The 21,167-nt window shown below is 34.2% G+C and overlaps 1 protein-coding gene across 2 annotated transcripts in view; it reads right to left on the minus strand.

Annotated features, from left to right (window-relative positions):
- The window catches only part of Impbeta11 (importin beta11), a 73,728-nt gene extending 67,448 nt beyond the window's left edge, over positions 1–6,280 (minus strand). For both annotated transcript variants that reach the window (XR_016317111.1, XM_089707176.1), the window contains exons 1-11: positions 5,985–6,280; positions 4,787–4,931; positions 4,310–4,530; positions 3,845–4,007; positions 3,242–3,488; positions 2,418–2,699; positions 1,809–1,990; positions 1,294–1,479; positions 1,090–1,189; positions 709–917; positions 105–302 (exon numbers count right to left, since the gene is read on the minus strand). Coding sequence is in view for 1 of the 2 variants with exons in the window: in XM_089707176.1 (XP_089563302.1) it covers positions 105–302; positions 709–917; positions 1,090–1,189; positions 1,294–1,479; positions 1,809–1,990; positions 2,418–2,699; positions 3,242–3,488; positions 3,845–4,007; positions 4,310–4,530; positions 4,787–4,921 (1,923 nt within the window). In the remaining variant the exon portion in view is untranslated. The remainder of the gene's footprint in view (positions 1–104; positions 303–708; positions 918–1,089; positions 1,190–1,293; positions 1,480–1,808; positions 1,991–2,417; positions 2,700–3,241; positions 3,489–3,844; positions 4,008–4,309; positions 4,531–4,786; positions 4,932–5,984) is intronic.
- Positions 6,281–21,167: the final 14,887 nt, after the last annotated feature.

Raw genomic sequence — 21,167 nt, forward strand, 5'->3', positions numbered from 1 at the left:
TGCTATTTATTAAATTGGTTTAATGTCGGTGCCAAGCCAATGTAGAACTTACCGGCTTACACGGGCTTAATACTAAGTGCTTAGTGCTTGTCACCGCCGCTCACCTTGACGAGATGCACCACGGCGGCGAGCGCGGCGGCGCGCAGCATGTGGTGCGAGGCGGCGTGCTGCCACAGCTGCGGCAGGTACGCGAACAGCGCGCTGGCCCCGCCGCCGCTGCTCACGAGCGCGCCGCACCGCTCCATCACGTACGATATCACATGTAGGACGTGCATCTTCGTGTCGCACTCTTCAGATTCCACCTACAAGAAATACATACACAATTTATTAACACACAAAATATGCAGGAAAACATAAACTATTCTAAGCAATTTTTGACGTGATAACGTTTTTAAAATCGTTTTAAACGGGTGACATCTTCAGAAACTTGTGTCACACCAAAACCTCACGAGCGCGATCGCAAGTATAACGAGAGAGAGACGGACCGATCTCCCATCTCATCTCGAGCGCTGCCAACAATAAGACGTTATCACGTAAACATCTCGATCGTAAACCTACTTTACAAACAACCAATTTTTTTATTTTATTTTGTTCCATTCTACTAGGAGCACATAAACTACACGCAACTCGCATAGTACAAGACTTATAATATTTTAATTTAAACTGTCAATAATTTAAACACAAACCATAAAATCGTATCACACATACCAGGAGCTCATAAAGAGCAGCGAGTGCATGATGTGCGTACGGCGCGAACTGTTCCACTTTAAAGTTGAAGTCATCTATTGTGCTCCTTAGAGCTTCAGCAGCGGCCAGTTTTACCGCAGGGTCTTCGTCCGGTCGCGTGAGAGGTTCGAGTAAAGCCCCATATATTGCTGGCCGGAGAGACTGGGACGCTCGCACGCCACACCACTGACCTGCAATGTAACATAAATATTTATTATGCACATTATGAGATATATAAAAAGGACATTTTTACACAAAAAGTGTCAATGGAAAATGTTTGTATGCGTGATACCTGTAAAAATCGGCATTTTTCTTAAGTAAATTTATACAACACTTGGTTAGTTGACAGTTTATATTATTTACCTATGAGCTGGCATACTCTTCTTCTAATAATTCTGTAATTGTTATCCTTAATTTTTAACTCTCGGCTTAACACATTGGTGAACCATTCATCGAAATCCACCTGAAAAAGAAATAAAGTCACAAGGAGATTTTATCATGGGACTAAAAAAAATATTTTGTTTTTGTATCATACTTCCAAAGAAAATTAAGTTATATCCCACTTACATCATCATACAAATCAAAAGCCGCCAATCCCACCGCATTATAAATCGCATCTTTCTTCAATATATTCGGCAGATCGTCTGGAGACACGGGCGATTCTTGCAATGAAACTAACAACCGGACCAATTCGGGCGCAAGCAGAGATCGGTATTCGTGGAATAACTCCATGAACACTGCTTCTGTACACGGCTGTATGGGAAAAATAGAAAATATTTAGATTTTTTTGTTCTAAGATAATTATTTGGTTGTATGTTATTTATAACACCATTAACATTAATATTATAATTAAAGAGAGTCACTGTGAAAACGAAGGGGTAAAAATTTTTTTGAAAATAAGAAATCACAAGATAAAAGGGAACTAACAAATATAAGATTGCAATAAATTTATCAGTATTCAATAGCAACTTAGAAACATTATTTCCGACAGCACAAAACCATGTTTATTAAAAATAGTAACGTTTACAAATAGCAACATTTATAAATTGACCTAAACTCAAAACTCAAAATCAAAAACTCACTCGTAAGCTATACTTCCACGACTCCCCCGCTTCATCAGTGGCGAAGCTTTCGGGCTCCGCGTCCCACAAGGCCAGGTCATCAGAACTTAGCAGAAAGTAGTGAGTGACCAAATGTCTGCACATGTGGCATACTGTGCTCTCTGTTAGCACTTCGCATTTCACTTGGTGCGCTTGTAGTGTCACTGCAATGAAAAAGAGTAATGATATTAGAAGAAAGAAATAAAAAATTGGTTGCCTGTAAAGTCGGTATACGGGCGAAAGTTTTACGTGACAACGACTTTTTATGTCTGTCTCTCTCGCTCTTAGGCGGGCTAACCATGCCCGCGTGCCTCTCACTCGCTCTCATTGTGAGCGCATAACGTGAGCGGAGCGTAACGCAGTTTCTTGAAGTGTCACCCGGCAAACCAATTTATAAGACGTTGTCACGTCAAAAACTTTGTTTCGATACACACAAACACATACAAAAAACAAATAATAAAAAAAACAATTGTGGTTGCATACAACAAAAAAGTCATTGATTTAATCTTGCAATATAATCTCCAACATTTTTCGCATTCACTTATTTGTCCATACAAATAAATATGTTATATAACATAGCACACAACTTACACGGCTCTTTCGGTTGATCCATTCCCTTCGGCAACTTAAATTCCAAACACTGCAAGATGCCCTTAACAATGTTCAAGCACTGTATAGTAAACCGTTCATATATCAACGACATGCCTTGTTCCGTGAAACAGTAATACAAGGCAAACTCCAAAGATGGCCGGATTAGAGGCACGTAAGAGAATGGATGAAAGCAAAGTACACCCAGGGCAACTTTCGTAAGGTGTATTATGAACTTTTCGCATAGTTCCAGCGGATATATTCCGCGCCCTTTTAGGAGCTTTCCTGCAAATAAAATAAAAATTGCATCAACATTTGATTATATTTAGTTCAACTTTATTGATAAACAGTAAATTATATTCTAGTTCCAGTTATAAGCTTTGGGAATAAAATATAATAACTTTTGACTAAACCACTTTTGACTATTTTTTGAAGTTAAAACTTCTTTAGCGGCATTGAGCACTTTTTCTGTAATGGGTATAAAATCTTAAACTCGCGTCAGGACACGTGACCTGATCGAAAAAGCGTAAGACGGATACCATTCCAAAATATCAAACATGCTCAACGTTAATAATCAAGTTTTCACTTCTGCCGGCACTCCCGGAGTGCAACCTGTCTTTTTTTTCACAAACATCTTACGGTATATATATATTTACAAAATTAACAGAGTTAACGAGTATTCATTAAAGTAAAGTTTTGTGTATTTTTATGAGTTTGTAAAGAAGAAATAGATAATTTTCCAGTTTATTATCAAACGAAATTGCTATCTTAGAACTTTTTAGAACAAGCAAAATATAATTACAGTATTTATTATCCAAAATACTCACTGCACTCCAAGCTAGTCTTAGCTCTATCGAACACGACATTCAAAAATGCAATAGCGTCCTGACTCTCATGCGCTCTTCTAAAACCGAAAACTGTCAACTTTCTCAACACACGCAAGCAGAGAAGAGCTTTTTCCAAATGTTCAGTAATCAATTCTGTAGCCGCACCCTCTTGGATGTGACGAAGGAATATTTCCGTGTTCTCATGCCATAAGTTCAATATGAAACCGTATACTGAGTTAGTTAATTCCTTAAAAAAAAAATTGGTTGTTTGTAAAGTAGGTTTACGATCGAGATGTTTACGTGATAACGTCTTATTGGTGGCAGCGCTCGAGATGAGACGGGAGATCGGTCCGTCTCTCTCTCGTTATACCTGCGATCGCGCTCGTGAGGTTTTGGTGTGACACAAGTTTCTGAACATGTCACCCGACTAAAACGATTTTAAAAACGTTATCACGTTAAAATATAGAAGAACAGATGTTAATAATATTGAAACAAACGTAAATATTTACATTTATAAAGAATCAAATAATGTAGATTTTAACCAAATTCTCTGATGAGTTAATTCCTTGATGAATGAAGTAAGAATTATAATCAAAGACGTACTTGGAATGTCCTCCTATCGCCAATAAGTCGCTTAGACGCTAGAGCTTTGACCACATGATGGAATATAAGTAAGGATCTGTGTTGAACCAATGGTTGTGGTGCTTGTGTCAGTGCTCCAATCAAATCCGGGACTAAGTTCGGCCAATTTGTTGGACAATCAAACCTGTACAATAAATATTAAATAAGTAGGTATATACAAAAGTATGTATGTATAGGTTGCTTCATTTCTTTCTTTTTAATATTGTGTATGCTCTCAAATTTATTATAAAGACATTTGTGAACTTATACTTTTTTGACATAACTGAGAAATAAACAAAAATCTGTCCTTTACATTCTGTATTGTGTTTCACATTCTTTTCATAAGAAGGATAAGATACAAAAATCAATGGTGATAAACTATGTCGTATTATCCAATAAATATTATAAATAGTTAGGTGGTAGCAAGACTACAACTGTCAAACCTACCTAGCAATTTTAGCAATAAGCACAGCCTGTTGAGTGGCAATCTGTGCAACTGGTTCGCTCAAAATACTCGACGTCAGCAATCCGCTACGAAGTTTCATTTTCTCCTCGTCAGTGATAGCATGAGGTGCGTTGCGACGCCAGTACCGATCGACGCCGTTTTTGAAGCACATTACCGCCAACCAACGGACATTTATATCGATGGAATGGTTTGATAGTACATTCTGGAAAAAGAAACTCCTCTGTATTGTTAAATTTTAATATATAGATAATGAATTATATGCTCATAATTACATACCTTTTTGGAGAAGTAAAACAAGTGTTTCGTTTATTATTAAAAGCACAATTAAAGAAAATATAAAAATTAATAAATGATTTTTTTTTTTATATGCCCATAAAATTTATTTTACACACATATTTGATTAATTACTACACATTCAAAGATGCACACAAACTGTATGAAACACAAAAAAATATTACCAGGAGCACAGAATAGAAGCCTGGTTCTATCTCCCATTCTTCCAATTTCTTCTCTGCAGGCTTGAGTACCTCTGGGTCCTGGCTGGTAGCCCGGTTCAGTGTATCCAACACCAATGCATAGATGTTTGGATCCATGTTTTCTTACCTGTTTATTAAAAAGTAGCTATTTTTTTACATGATAGGTAAAAATATTATTGTAGTGTGATTTTAATGTAATAAAATGTAAACAAATGTGTTCACAAGTATACAAATAATTATTTAGTTTTGTGATAAACAAGTTATTATGAACACAAGTTTGGCAAAAGAATTTATTATATAGTGGAAAATTATGGATATTCTGTAGGTCAAACAGTACATTTGCTTGTTCTCTAAGGTCAAACTAAATTTATTTTATGAGAATTTGTTACATTATAATTCTTGGAACTCAGAATGTTGTTTAGTATTTCATTGAAAATAAGTTGTTGCAAGTCACCCCTGGGTAACTAGTAAAATATTATAAGTATTGGTAAGCACATAACTTGAGAATGGCTGAAACAATATCATTCATTATTTTCTTTATAATATTTCTTGAAGTGTGATGATGGTTCTTATGGAGAGAAAATGTAAACATGTACCACAGGTAAAACCAAGTCAGACCGCTTGTTCATTATTAATAAATAATAATATTAAAAGTTAGTAGAAAATAGCTTGAAAATATAATCAAGTGTTGGCTTTTTATACTATCTTCTATTTTTACAAAGTTAATATCATACACAAATTGCTAATGTTGGCCATATTGTGTAAAACTTCAAAAGCTGCACCTACAAAACGTTATGTCATACCATATAATTTAGTAATGGATAATTTACAAGTGCAGAAAAGAATAAGACAATTTTAAATGAATCCTTGAATGGAACACAAATATTTGTTAAATGCAAAAACACAGCTTAATTATAGGTACATTGTTTAAATAAGATAATATTCTGCTATCTAAGCAAATTATGCTCAATGTACATGATGACGGTAATTACGATTTCTAATTAAAATTTACATTTTTACGTTATCTTAACAAATTTTGCAGAATACCGGCACGAAATATATCAGTGCAACGACGTTTAAATAGATTATGTTTTCAAAGTAAATAACAAACGGTATAAAATATGATCAAGAAGCTTATGAAATTCTACAAAAACTATTTAAATAGGTAATTTATACTTACTTCCTATAGCAGAAAGTCAGGATATAACATAACCTACTACGTGACCAAGCCAACTAGACCCTTTTCAACTGTGACGTCATACGGTTAATACGGTTTAATGCGTATAAAGATAATAAAGGGTTTTTACTCCATTTATAATCTAAATTCAGTAGTTATTGCTTCAAACTCTCACTAAACATACATGAATTATATATGTTTAAGAATTAAAGCAAGATTCATCGTAAAACTTAAATGAATAATAATTCCAGTAACATCACCATAGTCAAAATTTTTACAAAATTTATGCAATTTTATTGGCATTTGGCAATTGGTATTTGACACCTTAACGTCAAGATGACGTTCTTTTGACATTTGGCATTTGCGTGAAACAGCGAGTATGAAAAAAAAAATTTTAGATTACAGATAATATAAATCATCAAACAAGCTGTATTTAAAATTACTTCGATTAAAGTTGCTCATTTCTTTGCAATGCTGTACTGTACTTGTTCCACTTTTATCAGAAAGTATTGAAAAACATGCATAACATGCATAGCTTGCTGTTCGCTGTCGCGCGAGATAACACGTAGTTACTGTGCTCCTCGTATTTAATTCTTATTTCGTGGTAAAAAATAACATTTTAACTTGGAACAGTGTGTCATCGTGAATATAAGTGTCTCATGGAAGTATCAGTGCAAAAATAATCTCAATAACGGACGCAAACTTGTGAGATAAAACTTAAAAACTTTATAAATTTTCGATTAACGGCTACTTGCAGTTCGTCCTTGTCGCTGCGTTATAACGCTCCAAGGTCACGACGGAACGCTTCGTAAAGCGCTTGAAGCGCTGTTGCAAGCATTTTCAATTAGACGGACGCATTTATTTTATAATTTTTTTTTTTGAGACCGAAAATTGTTTAACGATTTTACCCATCAATAATGGCTCCTCCGATTAAATGTGCAACATGTCAAAATATTATAAAAACTAAAGACTTCTTGACCTGTCACTTCTGTAACTCTAAGTACGATATAGAATGCGCAGATATGAGCCGCCATTTTTTTAGATTGATGATACCAGAACATAAATCGTCTTGGAAATGCGGTACCTGTAAAAGTAAACTGGCGTCAAGTGATTCAAATATCGCAGGTAGTGACAGTGCAGTTGCTGCTTCAGCTTTCAATAAGTCTCAACACCTGGAAAATATTACCGGCACTGCGGACTGTTACATTACAGAAAATCGACTGCGCGTAATATTAAAGGAAGCCTTGGAGTCGTCAGTGTTGGTTCAATTAGGAGATATACAGAAGCAGATAAGCTCTTTTCATGAAAGTCTAGAATTTATTAATACACAATTTGAGAATATTAAAACTCAGCTGGAAGAAAAATCTTCTATTATAAACGATCTTAAAGCAGATAACCTTTTCCTGAAGACGTCAGTAAAAGATTTAACAAGTAGACTTCATACAATAGAACAGCATATGAGGGAAAACAACTTGGAAATAAACGGCATTCCTGAACATAAATCTGAAAATTTATTGAATACAATTGGCCAATTAGTCAAGACAGTTGATAACCCCATTGCTCCTGCAGATATCTTGTTTGTCACTCGTGTCCAGAAATTGAATAAGGATGATTCAAGACCTCGCTCTGTTATAGTAAAACTGCGTAATATACAACACCGCGATGCAGTTATTGCTGCTGTGTCAAATTTCAATAAAAATAATTCTGATGCCAAACTAAATTCTCATCATTTAGGTATTGGTGGAGCACCCAGCCCTGTTTTTGTATCAGAACACTTGACACCGACTAATAAATCGCTTCACGCAGCAGCCCGGATCAGAGCTCGCGAGAAAAACTATAAGTTCGTTTGGGTCAGGAACGGCAAGATCTATGTCCGCAAAGACGTATCCAGTCAAGCCTTTCAAATACGCAACAGGGATAGTCTTAATATTATTAGTTAGTAACTTAACTTAAAATGTTTTTATATTTTTTTTACTTAAAATTCGATATGTACTACCAAAATGTCCGTGGTCTTCGTACCAAAACCAATGATGTGTATAACGAAATCCTACAGCATGACTACAAATCTATTGCATTTACCGAAACATGGCTTAATAGCAGTATAGCTGATAACGAAATATTCGATTCAAGATATGTAGTATACCGAAGAGATCGACAAAATTATATTAAGAACGATGGCGGTGGAGTCCTTTTAGCAATATCACGCGACACTCCATCGTATCGCATTCAAAATTGGGAATCGGAGTGCGAGGATCTGTGGGTCATGACTGAGGTATTGTTGAATGGTAAGACAATTAAGTTAGCTATTTGTATTGTGTACCTTCCCCCGCCCGTTAATATCGGAACATTGAATATATTCTTAAATAGCTTGGATAGAGTATTGTGTACTGCTGATAATGTTATAGTAGTAGGTGACTTCAATCTCGGTTTCATAAATTGGAATAGGACCTCACACAGCGATGTATTGATTCCATCTGATTACAACTGTTCTTTGGGTCACAATTTGATAGATTTTTTATCATCTAATAGTCTAAATCAGTTTAATGAGTTTAGGAATTGTAATTCGAAAGTATTAGACCTAGTCATAAGTAATTTATCCAATAGTATAATATCTGTCTATAAGTCAGACGATAGCTTATCCAGAATCGATTCTTATCATCCATGTCTATTAATATCACTAAATAACTGTCGAGATATTAAATTCCTCAAATCAAAATACAATCCTAGACACAACTTTTGGAGAGCAAACTATCCTTCACTTAACAATGAGCTTGGTTCTGTTGATTGGCTGGATCAGTTATCGAATCTGTCAGATGTTAACGATATGGTCTCTGCATTTTACAATATTCTGAATTCTGCTATTAAGAAACATGTCCCAATACGAAATGGATTTAAATCTAAATACCCAAGTTGGATGAGTATTTCATTAATAAAACGCTTAAAAGAAAAAGACAAGGTTAGAAGGAGGTTTCATAAGTATAATAATCCACGTGATAGCATAGAATATAAAATACTTCGCGAGCAATGTCAAAAGTTAACTAATAAATGTTTAAGTGATTATAAACATGCTATAGAGTCTAATATAGCAAAAGATCCTAAAAAATTTTGGCGCTATTTTAAGGATAAATCTAAAACAAATTCTTCGATACCTTCCGAAATGCATCTAAGCGATTCTGCAACCTCCACTGGACTAGGAATAGCGAATTTATTCGCTGAGCACTTTCAGTCAGTGTATACAGCCAGATCCGGTCCGACAAATCATATAAATTATTCCTCATTAAACCACAATAATATTTCAAATGTTTCCTTTTCTGTGACAGATATACTTAAATGCATTCAAAAACTTGACTACAATAAAGGTCCAGGTCCAGATCAAATACCTTCACTCTTTGTTAAACGGTGTGCCAAAGTTCTCGCCCTTCCTTTATCATTGATATTTAATAATTCATTAAGATTTGGTATTTTTCCATCATCGTGGAAAGAAACTAGGATAATTCCACTCTTCAAAAAAGGTGACCGTAGCAATGTTTGTAATTATCGACCAATCGCAATTTTGAGCTGCTTTCCAAAAATTCTCGAGTCTTTGCTAACTCCACTCATCTCTAGACATATTCATCACTCAATATCACCCCACCAGCACGGCTTTGTTAAAGGACGCTCTATACACACTAACATGGTAACTTTTATTTCAAACCTTTCTTATGATGTTGACAGAGGGAAGCAAGTAGATGTTATATATACAGATTTTGCAAGCGCCTTTGACAAAGTCGACCACTCAGTTTTATTACAAAAGATATCATCCTACGGAATATCAGGCCCCCTTCTTAATTGGTTTCAATCGTACCTCAGAGAAAGACCTCTGGTAGTATCAGTTAACGGCTATACTTCTAAATCATACCAGGCAACTTCAGGCGTGCCTCAAGGATCACATTTAGGCCCTATTCTCTTCGTCATATTTATCAACGACATAACTGCTGCTATTAAAAACTCAAAAGTCTCATTATTTGCTGACGATCTTAAACTTTATAAAGTCGTCGATTCAGTTTTTGACGCACAATTGATTCAAAGCGATCTAAATAATATCCAATCCTGGTGTGAAGCAAACAAAATGATCATAAACCCAAAAAAATGTTTTCACCTCATATGCACTAGGAAAAAAAATGTACTTAAATCTAATTTTGTTATCAATCGTGTTCAAATAGAAGAGGTCAAAGAGATGAGGGACTTGGGTATTGTGATTGATGGGAGCTTAAAGTTTAATTCCCATTTTGACACAATTGTTAAAAAGGCGAATCAGATGGTTGGTTTCTTGAAAAGAAACACAAAAGGTTTCCGTTTTAATAGTACCCGGATTATTCTGTACAATAGTATGGCTCGCAGTGTTCTTGAATACGCGAGTGTCGCTTGGAACCCCTACTTCACCGTTCACTCTCAACGACTGGAAGCTGTACAGCGTAGGTTCACTCGGTATCTTGCCTTCATTTCACCTGGCATTTCGCACAGACGCCCTTACTATGATAGATTAGCTTTTTTCAAAATGGACAAACTTCAGGACAGAAGAGTCACCCTAGACTTAACATTTTTATTTAAATTGGTTAACGGAACAATTGATAGCCCAGATTTGCTCAATAGTATAATGTTTAAGGTGATTGCAACGATCTGTTCCCAGCCAATATCCCGCTAGATGGCGCTGAATTCTACATTTCTAGTTTATTTGAGTTTTTGCGTAATTGGAATAGTCATCAAACCTAGGAATAGTCATGGCGGTTACTGAATATTATATTTTATTGAAATATGTTATATCATTGCCTTAAAATCCACCCAATTCGGTAAAATTATGCGTTTTAACATCTGTCATTGCATACAGGGTCGTTTACACACACAGACGTATACAAAAATGATAAAGATTTAACTCTAGATGGCGTGAATGTAAAGCGCGTCACACACGGTGAAGATACTACCTATAATATTTTATCTAATCTAGTAATATTTTATATTACAGTATCTTAAGGTATCCGGTATCAGCGTTCTGACCATCATTTTTCTTTTTTCGCTGTAGAACCGCCATCCTGTTACAAATGACCCACAAAGGAGAATGACCACGGGTGGTATCGGTAAAATTTTAGTTGTGCCACGTATTCGTTATATTGTTAATTCCTATTTGTATTTATAATGATCATATGTATCAATATTAAGTCTTAATTAAACCGGATAAATTGAAATAATAGTAAAAGCACAGACTAATAATAATATACTACGTATGTAAAAGTAAAAGTTTTTCTTTTGAAACATGTATGAACTTTCGCATTAGTAGGAAGTAGGATTGTTATAAAAATAAAAGTTATATTTGTTGGCGTAAACTATTTTATTGTAATTTTGGGAAATAAATAATGTCAAAATTGATTACCTACAATAAAACGCAGTTTTATTTTATTACCTACATTACACTATTGTTTTTTTTTTATCAAAACATGTATTTGAAGTAGCAAATATGATATTATGCTGATCCAAGCATTTTCACTCAAAACTAATATCACTAATGATTTGTAAAAGTAAATTATTTCAAAATACATTTCATAACCAACAAGTAAGAATAATTATTCATACAACAACAAATCAAAAACACTATTTACTATGGAAAAAAAACCAGGAAGGTGAAAAACATATTTATGATTTCGATGCACTCGACTTTTAGTAAAATAATAGGTAAAAATATTATTATGGTTTTGATCACAGACATATCTGTGGTTTTGATTTTAGCTACTAGTATCAGAAAGCTGCGTGTTCAATGCACGTCGGGGTCCCACAACTGTGGAGGAAGGAAGGTAGAATACCTCCATCGAATAAGTGAAGTTTCTCGACATACTCGATTTGCCGGCCGGCCTCAATGAAGATTGTCCGAAAGTTGTATATGTGCTCTGTAACGAAAAAATTTCGCTAGCGCGATTCAGAGTGAGGTGTCGTACAATATACCTAATGAAGTTTTTCATCTTTTTATTTTACTGCAAATACAAAATAAAAATTAAACAATGGTAATGTAAATTCTAAACAAACTACTACCAAAATACAATTAGAACAAAAATCATTTGACTTGTTTATTTCACCCAGAGGCCAGAGGCGGCTCGTGACAAAATTGTATAGGTGTTCACTTGAAATAAAACATCGAAAATACAATAGCGTTCGGGATGATTTATTACAAAAAAATGAGCACCACATTTTATAAATGTCTATAACACTAAGAATTACAAAGTACAGGCTATTTCAAAACGAATTCAATGACTAGGTATCAATAATTAGTAAATCACCGAATTTGCATTCGCGAGCGTAGGTATCCATAGTGTTTGTCACTGACGGTCACTGACCTCTATAACTTATAGTTATAGAGGTCAGTGGTGTTTGTTGTGTAAACATGTATGTATTTGAGTAGTTAGTAGCATATTATATTCTGAATTTCTGATCCATGCCTATTCACTCAAAACTAATAACACTAATGATTTGTAACAGTAAATTATTTCAATAGGTAGGTATTTGAACATTTCCCAACAAGACGTAAGAATAATTATTCGTAGGTATACAAGATACAATAACAAATCTAATACACTATTTATTATTTTATTATTTACTAGCGGTCCGCCCCGGCTTCGCCCGTGGTACATGTTTACGTTTTCTCTCCATAAGAAGTAATAGCTAGAGAGCTAGCGCAAAGCTACCTGTATGTATTTGACCAGACCTGGATTTTTGTGTGTTGATTCCCCTATACCTACTATACATGAGATGAGGAGTCACTAAGCCCAGAGTGGTGGACGGGGCGCGCGCTTAGGTAAGACAGGTGGAAATTTTTGGCGAACTTTGAAACCATTTGACCACGTCTGCCATTTTGATATTTGAAAATAGATTATTATTACTATCGGAAAATAACAATGGCAGACCATTATCACGCGGATAACATTCTGGCAGACACTTATGAAAGTGCTGAAAAAAATACAATTTTGAAAGTATTTGACCAGATCTGCCATTCATATATTTTATTTATTAGGGTCTTAAAAACTTATTTTCGAAACGGCAGACATTTTCATTGCGTACAGACTTCAGCAGACAACAAAACTTTACAGACTTCAGCAGTCAACAAGACTTAGCTTCTACATGGTCAGATGTATATATGTATTACGTTCCCTGACCTTACATCAATGATTTACTTTATTAATGTTTTTATGGTCATTTACATTTAATTTTGAAAACTATGGAATAAAATTTATAAATTTGATGATACAAAACTAAATATACATTTGTAAAGAATCTCAAATATAAAGTTGTGTTGCAAATAACAAATCATCATTTAAATATTTAGTTTATTTCTTTATTTAAGAAACAATTAACAATTACAAAACAACATAAAAAAACACGCATGCATTTATTGAAATGTTCATTCATCATCACTATCGTATGGCGTTGTGTGACTCGTCTTCATAATCCATTGAATCGGATTCTGTAAAAGTAAAACGTAAATTATATAATAAAAGAAATGAGTCATTATAAACTTACCTAGTAAGGCAATGCCTTTGATGTCGCACGATGCCGCCGCGCCGCCAGTGTAGGTACTTCTGCTGCTACATGAAAATATGCTAGGGTTGCAACAAATGGGAAATAAAACAATTGTGATTATTACTATTATGATGTAATCATTTATTCATATTATGTACATTCAAAACAATTGCTATTATTAAATCTGATGTAATTATTTTTTCATAAATATATAATTATTATTAATTACATAATATATTGCACTGTGAAATATTTACGTATCACTTTATTTTTGATGTTCTTAATTGTCTTTTATAAAATTTAAGTGACGCATTCGCATTGGGATCAACAATCCGATAAGAAAAGAATGGAGACAACATATACATAGCTTTGATTTCAATTCTACAGATACAAAATATACAATCTATCTAAAATGATACAACGGATGTTTCCTGCGTTTTCTCGTCAAAATACTGAAACAACGTAATTATTGTATAGTAGTTGGGCGTGAAAGTAAAAAAACAAATGAAAAGTGTTTTCCATATGATTATTTATTAAATTTACGCGATTAAGAATAATTTCAACGATACAATTTAGTAACCGAGAATTCAGAGGATTAAAGAAAATACCTGCCTGATCATTTTATCAAACTCTAAAAGAATTATGGTTATTTCGCATCACTCGGTTTATTAGTTTGGTAATAATTATTAAAGGTAGTTACAACCCTAGCCATTGAGTCGAACGGTAGGCAACACAATATCGACTTTGTGCGGGTACATATGGTACATTTCTTCTTGCTGTGAAGCGTAATTATTATTATTAAGATTTTTTAGGCTATTTTGAATCAGCTGTTCTAATTTAATTCTAGAAATTTATTAAAACGTGATTTTTTTAAAAGTATATTATGAGTTTATAAATACCTCAACCAATAGTTATTGTGTCCTATCCTCATTTCTTTATATCTTGGTAGTTAACTAAAGTGTTAAATTTACATAACCTCAACAACAACATTTACACTGCCACTGCACTAAAACTAAACTAACTAGCTCTCTAGCTATAAGAACCATCCTCGTACTTCAAGGGATATAATAAAAAAAGAATTATCGAAATCGGTTCAGCCGTTCTCGAGTTATGCGCTTACCAACACATTTTGCGATTCATTTTTATATATAAGACTAGCGGTCCGCCCCGGCTTCGCCCGTGGTACATGTTTACGTTTTCTCTACATAAGAACCATCCTCGTACTTCAAGGAATATAATAAAAAAAGAATTATCGAAATCGGTTCAGCCGTTCTCGAGTTATGCGCTTACCAACACATTTTGCGATTCATTTATATATATATACTAGCGGTCCGCCCCGGCTTCGCCCGTGGTACATAATATTTACGTTTTCTCTACATAAAAACCATCCTCGTACTTCAAGGAATATAATAAAAAAAGAATGATCGAAATCGGTTCAGCCGTTCTCGAGTTATGCGCTTACCAACACATTTTGCGATTCATTTTTATATATAAGAAGATAAGATTATGTGAAAATAACCAGGAAGGTGAAAAACATATTTACGAAAACATAGTAACATAATATGGCTGTCGCTACAATAATTATATTTCAATTTTATCTTTTTATACCTAGTAGAACTGGCCGACGAATAAAAAAAATCGTATTAGAATAAATACAATAAATTACGGAACAAAAAAAGGATTGTAACTGAATTAGGTATGTTTGTTTCTGGGCGCACCGTTTTCGACGACGCGACGCGCGACGTAAGCGTATAGGTATAGGTACCTACTTTGCTAAAACAAACTAATAAAATTGTGTGTCTGTCTGAAAATTCGGAAAAGCATATTTTGCAAGTTTGTAATTACTTTGATAGTTTACCGATTTATAATAATTGTAATTGTAATTGTATAATATATAATTTGCAATGTGGTGAAATTTCATAAAAATCACGGGCCAATTTTTTGTTTTGAATCCCACCGAAAATATAATTGCGTTATTAGAATAATTAATTACTATACCTACCCACGATCAATTATTACAATATAGTCTCAAATGCATACTAGAGAAATATTGCAATTTGATTCAATTAAAATGCATAGCATACAAAAATAAATTCACAACACAAGAAATTCCGCGCGCAAATCATAGCGCGTGTCAATGAAATCAAGAATGTTTTATATCAAGCCGACGCGACGCGACGCGGACGACGACGCGACGCCGAACAAAAGTACCTACGACGGACGACCACGCTTCGAGTTGCCAAACAACATGAGTAATAAATTGTTTACAAAAAAAACAAGTTTTCCATTTTTCTGTATGAGTAGACAGAACTTCAAAACGCCACCTGCTACGGTTTATATTATGAACGATTGTTATAAAAATAAAAGTTATATTTGTTGGTGTAAACTATTTTATTGATCAATAATTTTGGAATTTAAAATTGTCAACATTGATTACAATAAAACGCAGTTTTATTTTATTACACTATTGTTTTTTTTATCAAAACATGTATTTGAAGTACCATATAATATTATGCTGATCCAAGCATTTTCACTCAAAACTTATATCACTAACTAGCTGTTGCCCGCGACTTCGTCCGCGATTAGGTAGTTTTTCGTCATTCGTCGTTTAAAAAAAATACGTGACACTTTATTTTTGAATGTTCTTAATTATTGTCTCTTATAAAATTTAACTACTTACATTAAAATTGAACACTCTGATAAGAAAATCTTAAAATCTGAAGAAAACATGAATGAATGTGATTTAAATTCTACATGACTTAGTATCAAGATATAATAATCTAAATTAAATGTAGATTAACAGTTTGAGCACACCATTATAGAATATGTACTTAAGTATTAAATTACGTTAGTTAACATAGTAACTTTACTAAAAACACGATGACTTTCTTTCGCGCTCGGTACCACAAACTAAGCATGTTTGTGGTAAGTGGCCCGCGTGACGCGTCACTTGACCCCCCGCGAGTTCCCCTCCGTTGCTATGCGAAAACACATTCGTTGCTCTATTTTAGGAAAAATTTGTAATACTGTGGCCTGGGCGTTATAACACGTCCAGGGAGTTCCTGAGTGCCGATATCACCATGTTGAGGAAAAGCTTCTAATGTCGATTTAAAACTGCATACATACGAATTAACCTGTTCTAAAATTGTGAAATGAGTTCAGTTTTAAATTTGAGAAATATTCCACTATTCGTTGTCTTAGTCGAATACAAAATATAGGTATTTAAACAAACTTAGGTTGGCCTACAGGCAAAAGGGATCCTATCAAATGGTAAACTTGACCTTGTATCTTAAAAGTAAACATGAACGGACCTTCTGATAATTATTGAGCACCAAAGGATCATTTGAAACGCGCTACTATAAGAGCGAATATTGTCTAATAACAGTTTACATTGCACAGTATGTTCCTCTAAAAGTAGTGATTTCAAAGGTTCCGGTGTATCTTCAAATGAAAGCCGACTCCTTACTACACTTTAAAGCATTACAAAAAGAACATACTACGTTAATATCGCCTATACAGAAGATGATCTGTAATAAATTGTGAGGTTATAAGCAAACCCACTTTTATATTTGTCAGACCACACCACCGAATTCGTAGATTGTTTACCTCAAGTCATTAAGACTATGACGAAATCTGTCTGCAGTAAGACGGGCCTCTCGCTATTCGTCCGTTTCCAGAGACCGAATAGTTTCAATTCTTAATCTTTCATTAAACAAACTTATTAATCGTTCTTGTCTCATATAATTGTAATATTCGCGTCCCTACTCTAGTCATTGCTTATACTCATGTTCATCTTCAAGAGATCGAATAATATTATGATGCACCCTATCATTTGTCAAACGGTCTTCATATTGAGTAAAGTTTCAGATTCTCGAGATAAAATATGACTGTCGTGATCAGTAGTGAGACGTAATTCCCTCTCAGTGAGGGTTTCGGTCTCACGGGATAGTACAATATGCCGTTTGCGATCAGCTGTGAGACGTCATACCCTCTCAGTGAAGGTTTCGGTCTCACGGGATAGTAGGGGAGACCGGGTTTGGTTGTCTCACGGGTTGGTTGTCACAGCGGTCTTAACACAAAACTGAACTATCGAATAAGTCTGTTGAACAGCGTGGCAAGAGCGATACAGTGACAACGCTGTCCCCAGTCCCCACTTCGCGTCAGACCGCCCCGATCTGCCGTGAGGGCCTCACACGTGTTTATTGTTTTCGCACAGATTTTTTATGATATGAGGACCGAATATGCTCCTCATAACATCACTTTTTGTGAACGAAACGACAGCGCGATTTAATTTAATGCCAACACCATTAGAAAAAAGGATTATTATTAATTGTGAAAAAATATCATGATTTACACTATTAACACTCTTTTAACATAAAATATAAGTCTGTGAGTGTGTAAAAATAAATCCAGCTAATTACACATCAAACTTATGTTTATAATTAGGTATACGACATGAAAATATATTAATTATTACCAAGCAATAATAATACAGATAAGCAGTGGTGGCTCAGTGGTGAGACCTCGGACTTCGAATCGATAAGTCCGGGGTTCGAGACCAGGCGAGCGCGCAGGAAATAAATTGATTTTTCAATTTATCTGCGCATGTTGTAACATCACCACTGCTCGAACGGTGAAGGAAAACATCGTGAGGAAACCGACATGTCGAAGAATTAAAAAGTTCGATGACATGTGTCATCCGCCAACACGCACTTGGCCAGCGTGGTGGATTATGGCCTGTACCCTCATAGGAGGCCCGTGTCCCAGCAGTGGGAACGTATATGGGCTGATGATGATGAATAATACAGATAAATACTGAACATAAGTAGGTATAATAGATATTAAGTAGTATTAGTTAAAATATACTTTGACTGTTAGTCAAAGTTTATTTTTACTAACAACATGTAAATGAAGAAGAAATAATAATTACCAACGAACTAACCTTTTCTATAATACTTAACACGGCACATTTTTCAAATTATCTTGCTCAACCCTGCTCAAAAATTTGAGGGTTTTGTTGGAACTTTAATATGTCAAAACTATGATATATCTAAACTACGATACAACTTGCTTGCGGAAATGCTCATTACAATTGTGAATCTATAGAATAACTAACAACATACTATTCAATTTTATTGAGCTGATGAATATCTTTTGCCTGGAAGAAATCACCGTCGCCTAATAAATATACTGTGTTTTCTTATAAAACCGTTACATAATTTATTTTATCTACTTAAATAATGAAAATGATATTATATTTATAAAATATAAAACATATTATGTAAAATGATTAAAAATAAATAAATGAAGCAACTACGATTCAAAGAAAACATCTTTTTCAGTGTTAAAATACTCTTAGCAATCCTGGATGATGAACTGTATCATGTACCCTGATCCCAGTACGGTCGGTACCTCGATAGCCATAACGATAAATATTATAATCAGATAACCGCAAAGTCAAAATAAAAACATTACTTGTACAGTTGTGAGTGCAAAATTTACGTTTCATTTGGAATAACATTTTTTTCGGTACTAAAACGTAGTCGTTTGATATGTGTTTGGCTGCCCCTCCTCTCCTTTCTGAAAAATATCCTCCAAAATTTCCCGAGATACTTCCAATGATTGAACCATTGGACGTTGGACATTAACTTCAGTCAAAAATTGACGAAGCGGATGATTACTAATTTCCACTTAATCCTCGCTGCTACTATCTTTACCATCAAATCATCAATTTTCAAGTGGTCTTGTAAAAATATCAGCAGAAATCGTCTTCCAAATCTTAATCTTAATCTTAATACTATTATAAAGGCGAAAGTTTGTTTGGATGTATGGATGTATGGATGTATGGATGTATGGATGTATGGATGTATGGATGTTTGTTACTCTTTCACGTAAAAACTACTGAACCGATTACAATGAAATTTGGCACACATATAGAGGGTAACTTGGATTAACACATAGGATAGGTTTTATCCTGGAAATCCCACAGGAACGGGAACTATGCGGGTTTTACTTTGAAAACGCGGGCGAAGCCGCGGGCCGAAATCTAGTTCGATATAATTTTATGAGCATTGAATCTGTAAATAACAAAATCAAAAGTTAACTGTAAATCTATAAAAAAAGCTACTTACAAATAAAATTTTATCAAAAACTACTGTTCCCAATGCACCTCAAAATAATAAAAGAATTCATCATTTTATTATTTCATTCTAAAAGTGTAATATAATACCTACCAACAAAAAACATGAATTGCTATCATTATAAAAAACAAATACCTATAAGTAACAACTTACTTTTTGTGGGAACGCATGATGGTGAAAATTCACAAAACACGAATATTGCATTTGATATTTTTGGTTTTATGGCATTCAATCTAATACATATTATAAAGGCGAAAGTTTGTAAGGATGTATGGATGTATGGATGTATGGATGTATGGATGTTTGTTACTCTTTCACGTAAAAACTACTGAACCGATTACAATGAAATTTAGCACACATATAGAGGGTAACTTGGATTAACACATAGGATAGTTTTTATCCCGGAAATCCCACGGGAACGGGAACTATGCGGGATTTCCTTTGCAAACGCGGGCGAAGCCGCGGGCGGAAATCTAGTTGCTTTATAAATATCACTACATAGTATAAAAAAAGTCGCTTTCTCTGTCCCTATGTCCCTTTGTATGCTTAAATCTTTAAAACTTCGCAACGGATTTTGATGCGGTTTTTTTAATAGATAGACTGATTCAAGAGGAAGGTTTTAGTATATAATTTATTAGGTTTTAGACAAAGCGAACGAACCCGCGGGCGGTAAGCTAGTAAATTTATAAAATACGAAGATTTTTAAAATTGTAACTAATGAACGCAATCAATATTAGATTAACTGTAGATAATGGTGTCTAGTTTTACTTAAAATAATAAACATCTACCCTCACTTTAAAAAAATGTAGTATATTTATTATTTACACGAAATATACCTTATAGGGAAGGGAAGATATGGGCTAAAGAGTTAAATAAATAACATAATTATATTTAAATTATTAATTTCCAACTGTGTATTCAGTAGTGTTAACATCTAAATTGATTTGATTTTTACGAAATCTCATAGATGGCGCTGTTACAAAATTAACATTATACAACTTACATTCTCTAAACTATGTTTCTCTTCCCAAGTTACTTAAATGGCATAATTTTTATAGTGTCAATCTAGATATTGTCAAACAACATTTATATATGCGTCATTTGATTATTAATTTCCAATAGTTAACGTGTGTTTGATTTTTCTAACACTTCATAGATGGCGCTGTTTCAAATTTGTCTTTATACTGCTAAGATTCATTTAACTGTTTCTCTGCCCAAATTACGTAAATGACATAGTTTTTATTTTGTAAAGCTAGATAATAGCATGGCTTACTCGAAACCAACATTTAAACATGAGTCTTTAGATTGTACGCTGTCGTAGTACACGGAATATGTAAGAAAAATAAAGGCTCACAGCTCCTCCCCCGAAGGTGATATCATGATAATATGTTTAAACTATCCTCACCCGACCTCTTAGTAATATTCATGCAAAATTTGAAGTAAATCTATGCAGTACTTTTCGAGATTAGCTCGGTCAAACATACAGACAAACAGACAAACAGAC

Source organism: Colias philodice, chromosome 19 (assembly GCF_061535455.1).
Source record: "Colias philodice isolate Cphi_HAF_F1 chromosome 19, ilColPhil1 Martin Lab GWU primary, whole genome shotgun sequence".
NCBI lineage: Eukaryota > Metazoa > Arthropoda > Insecta > Lepidoptera > Pieridae > Colias > Colias philodice.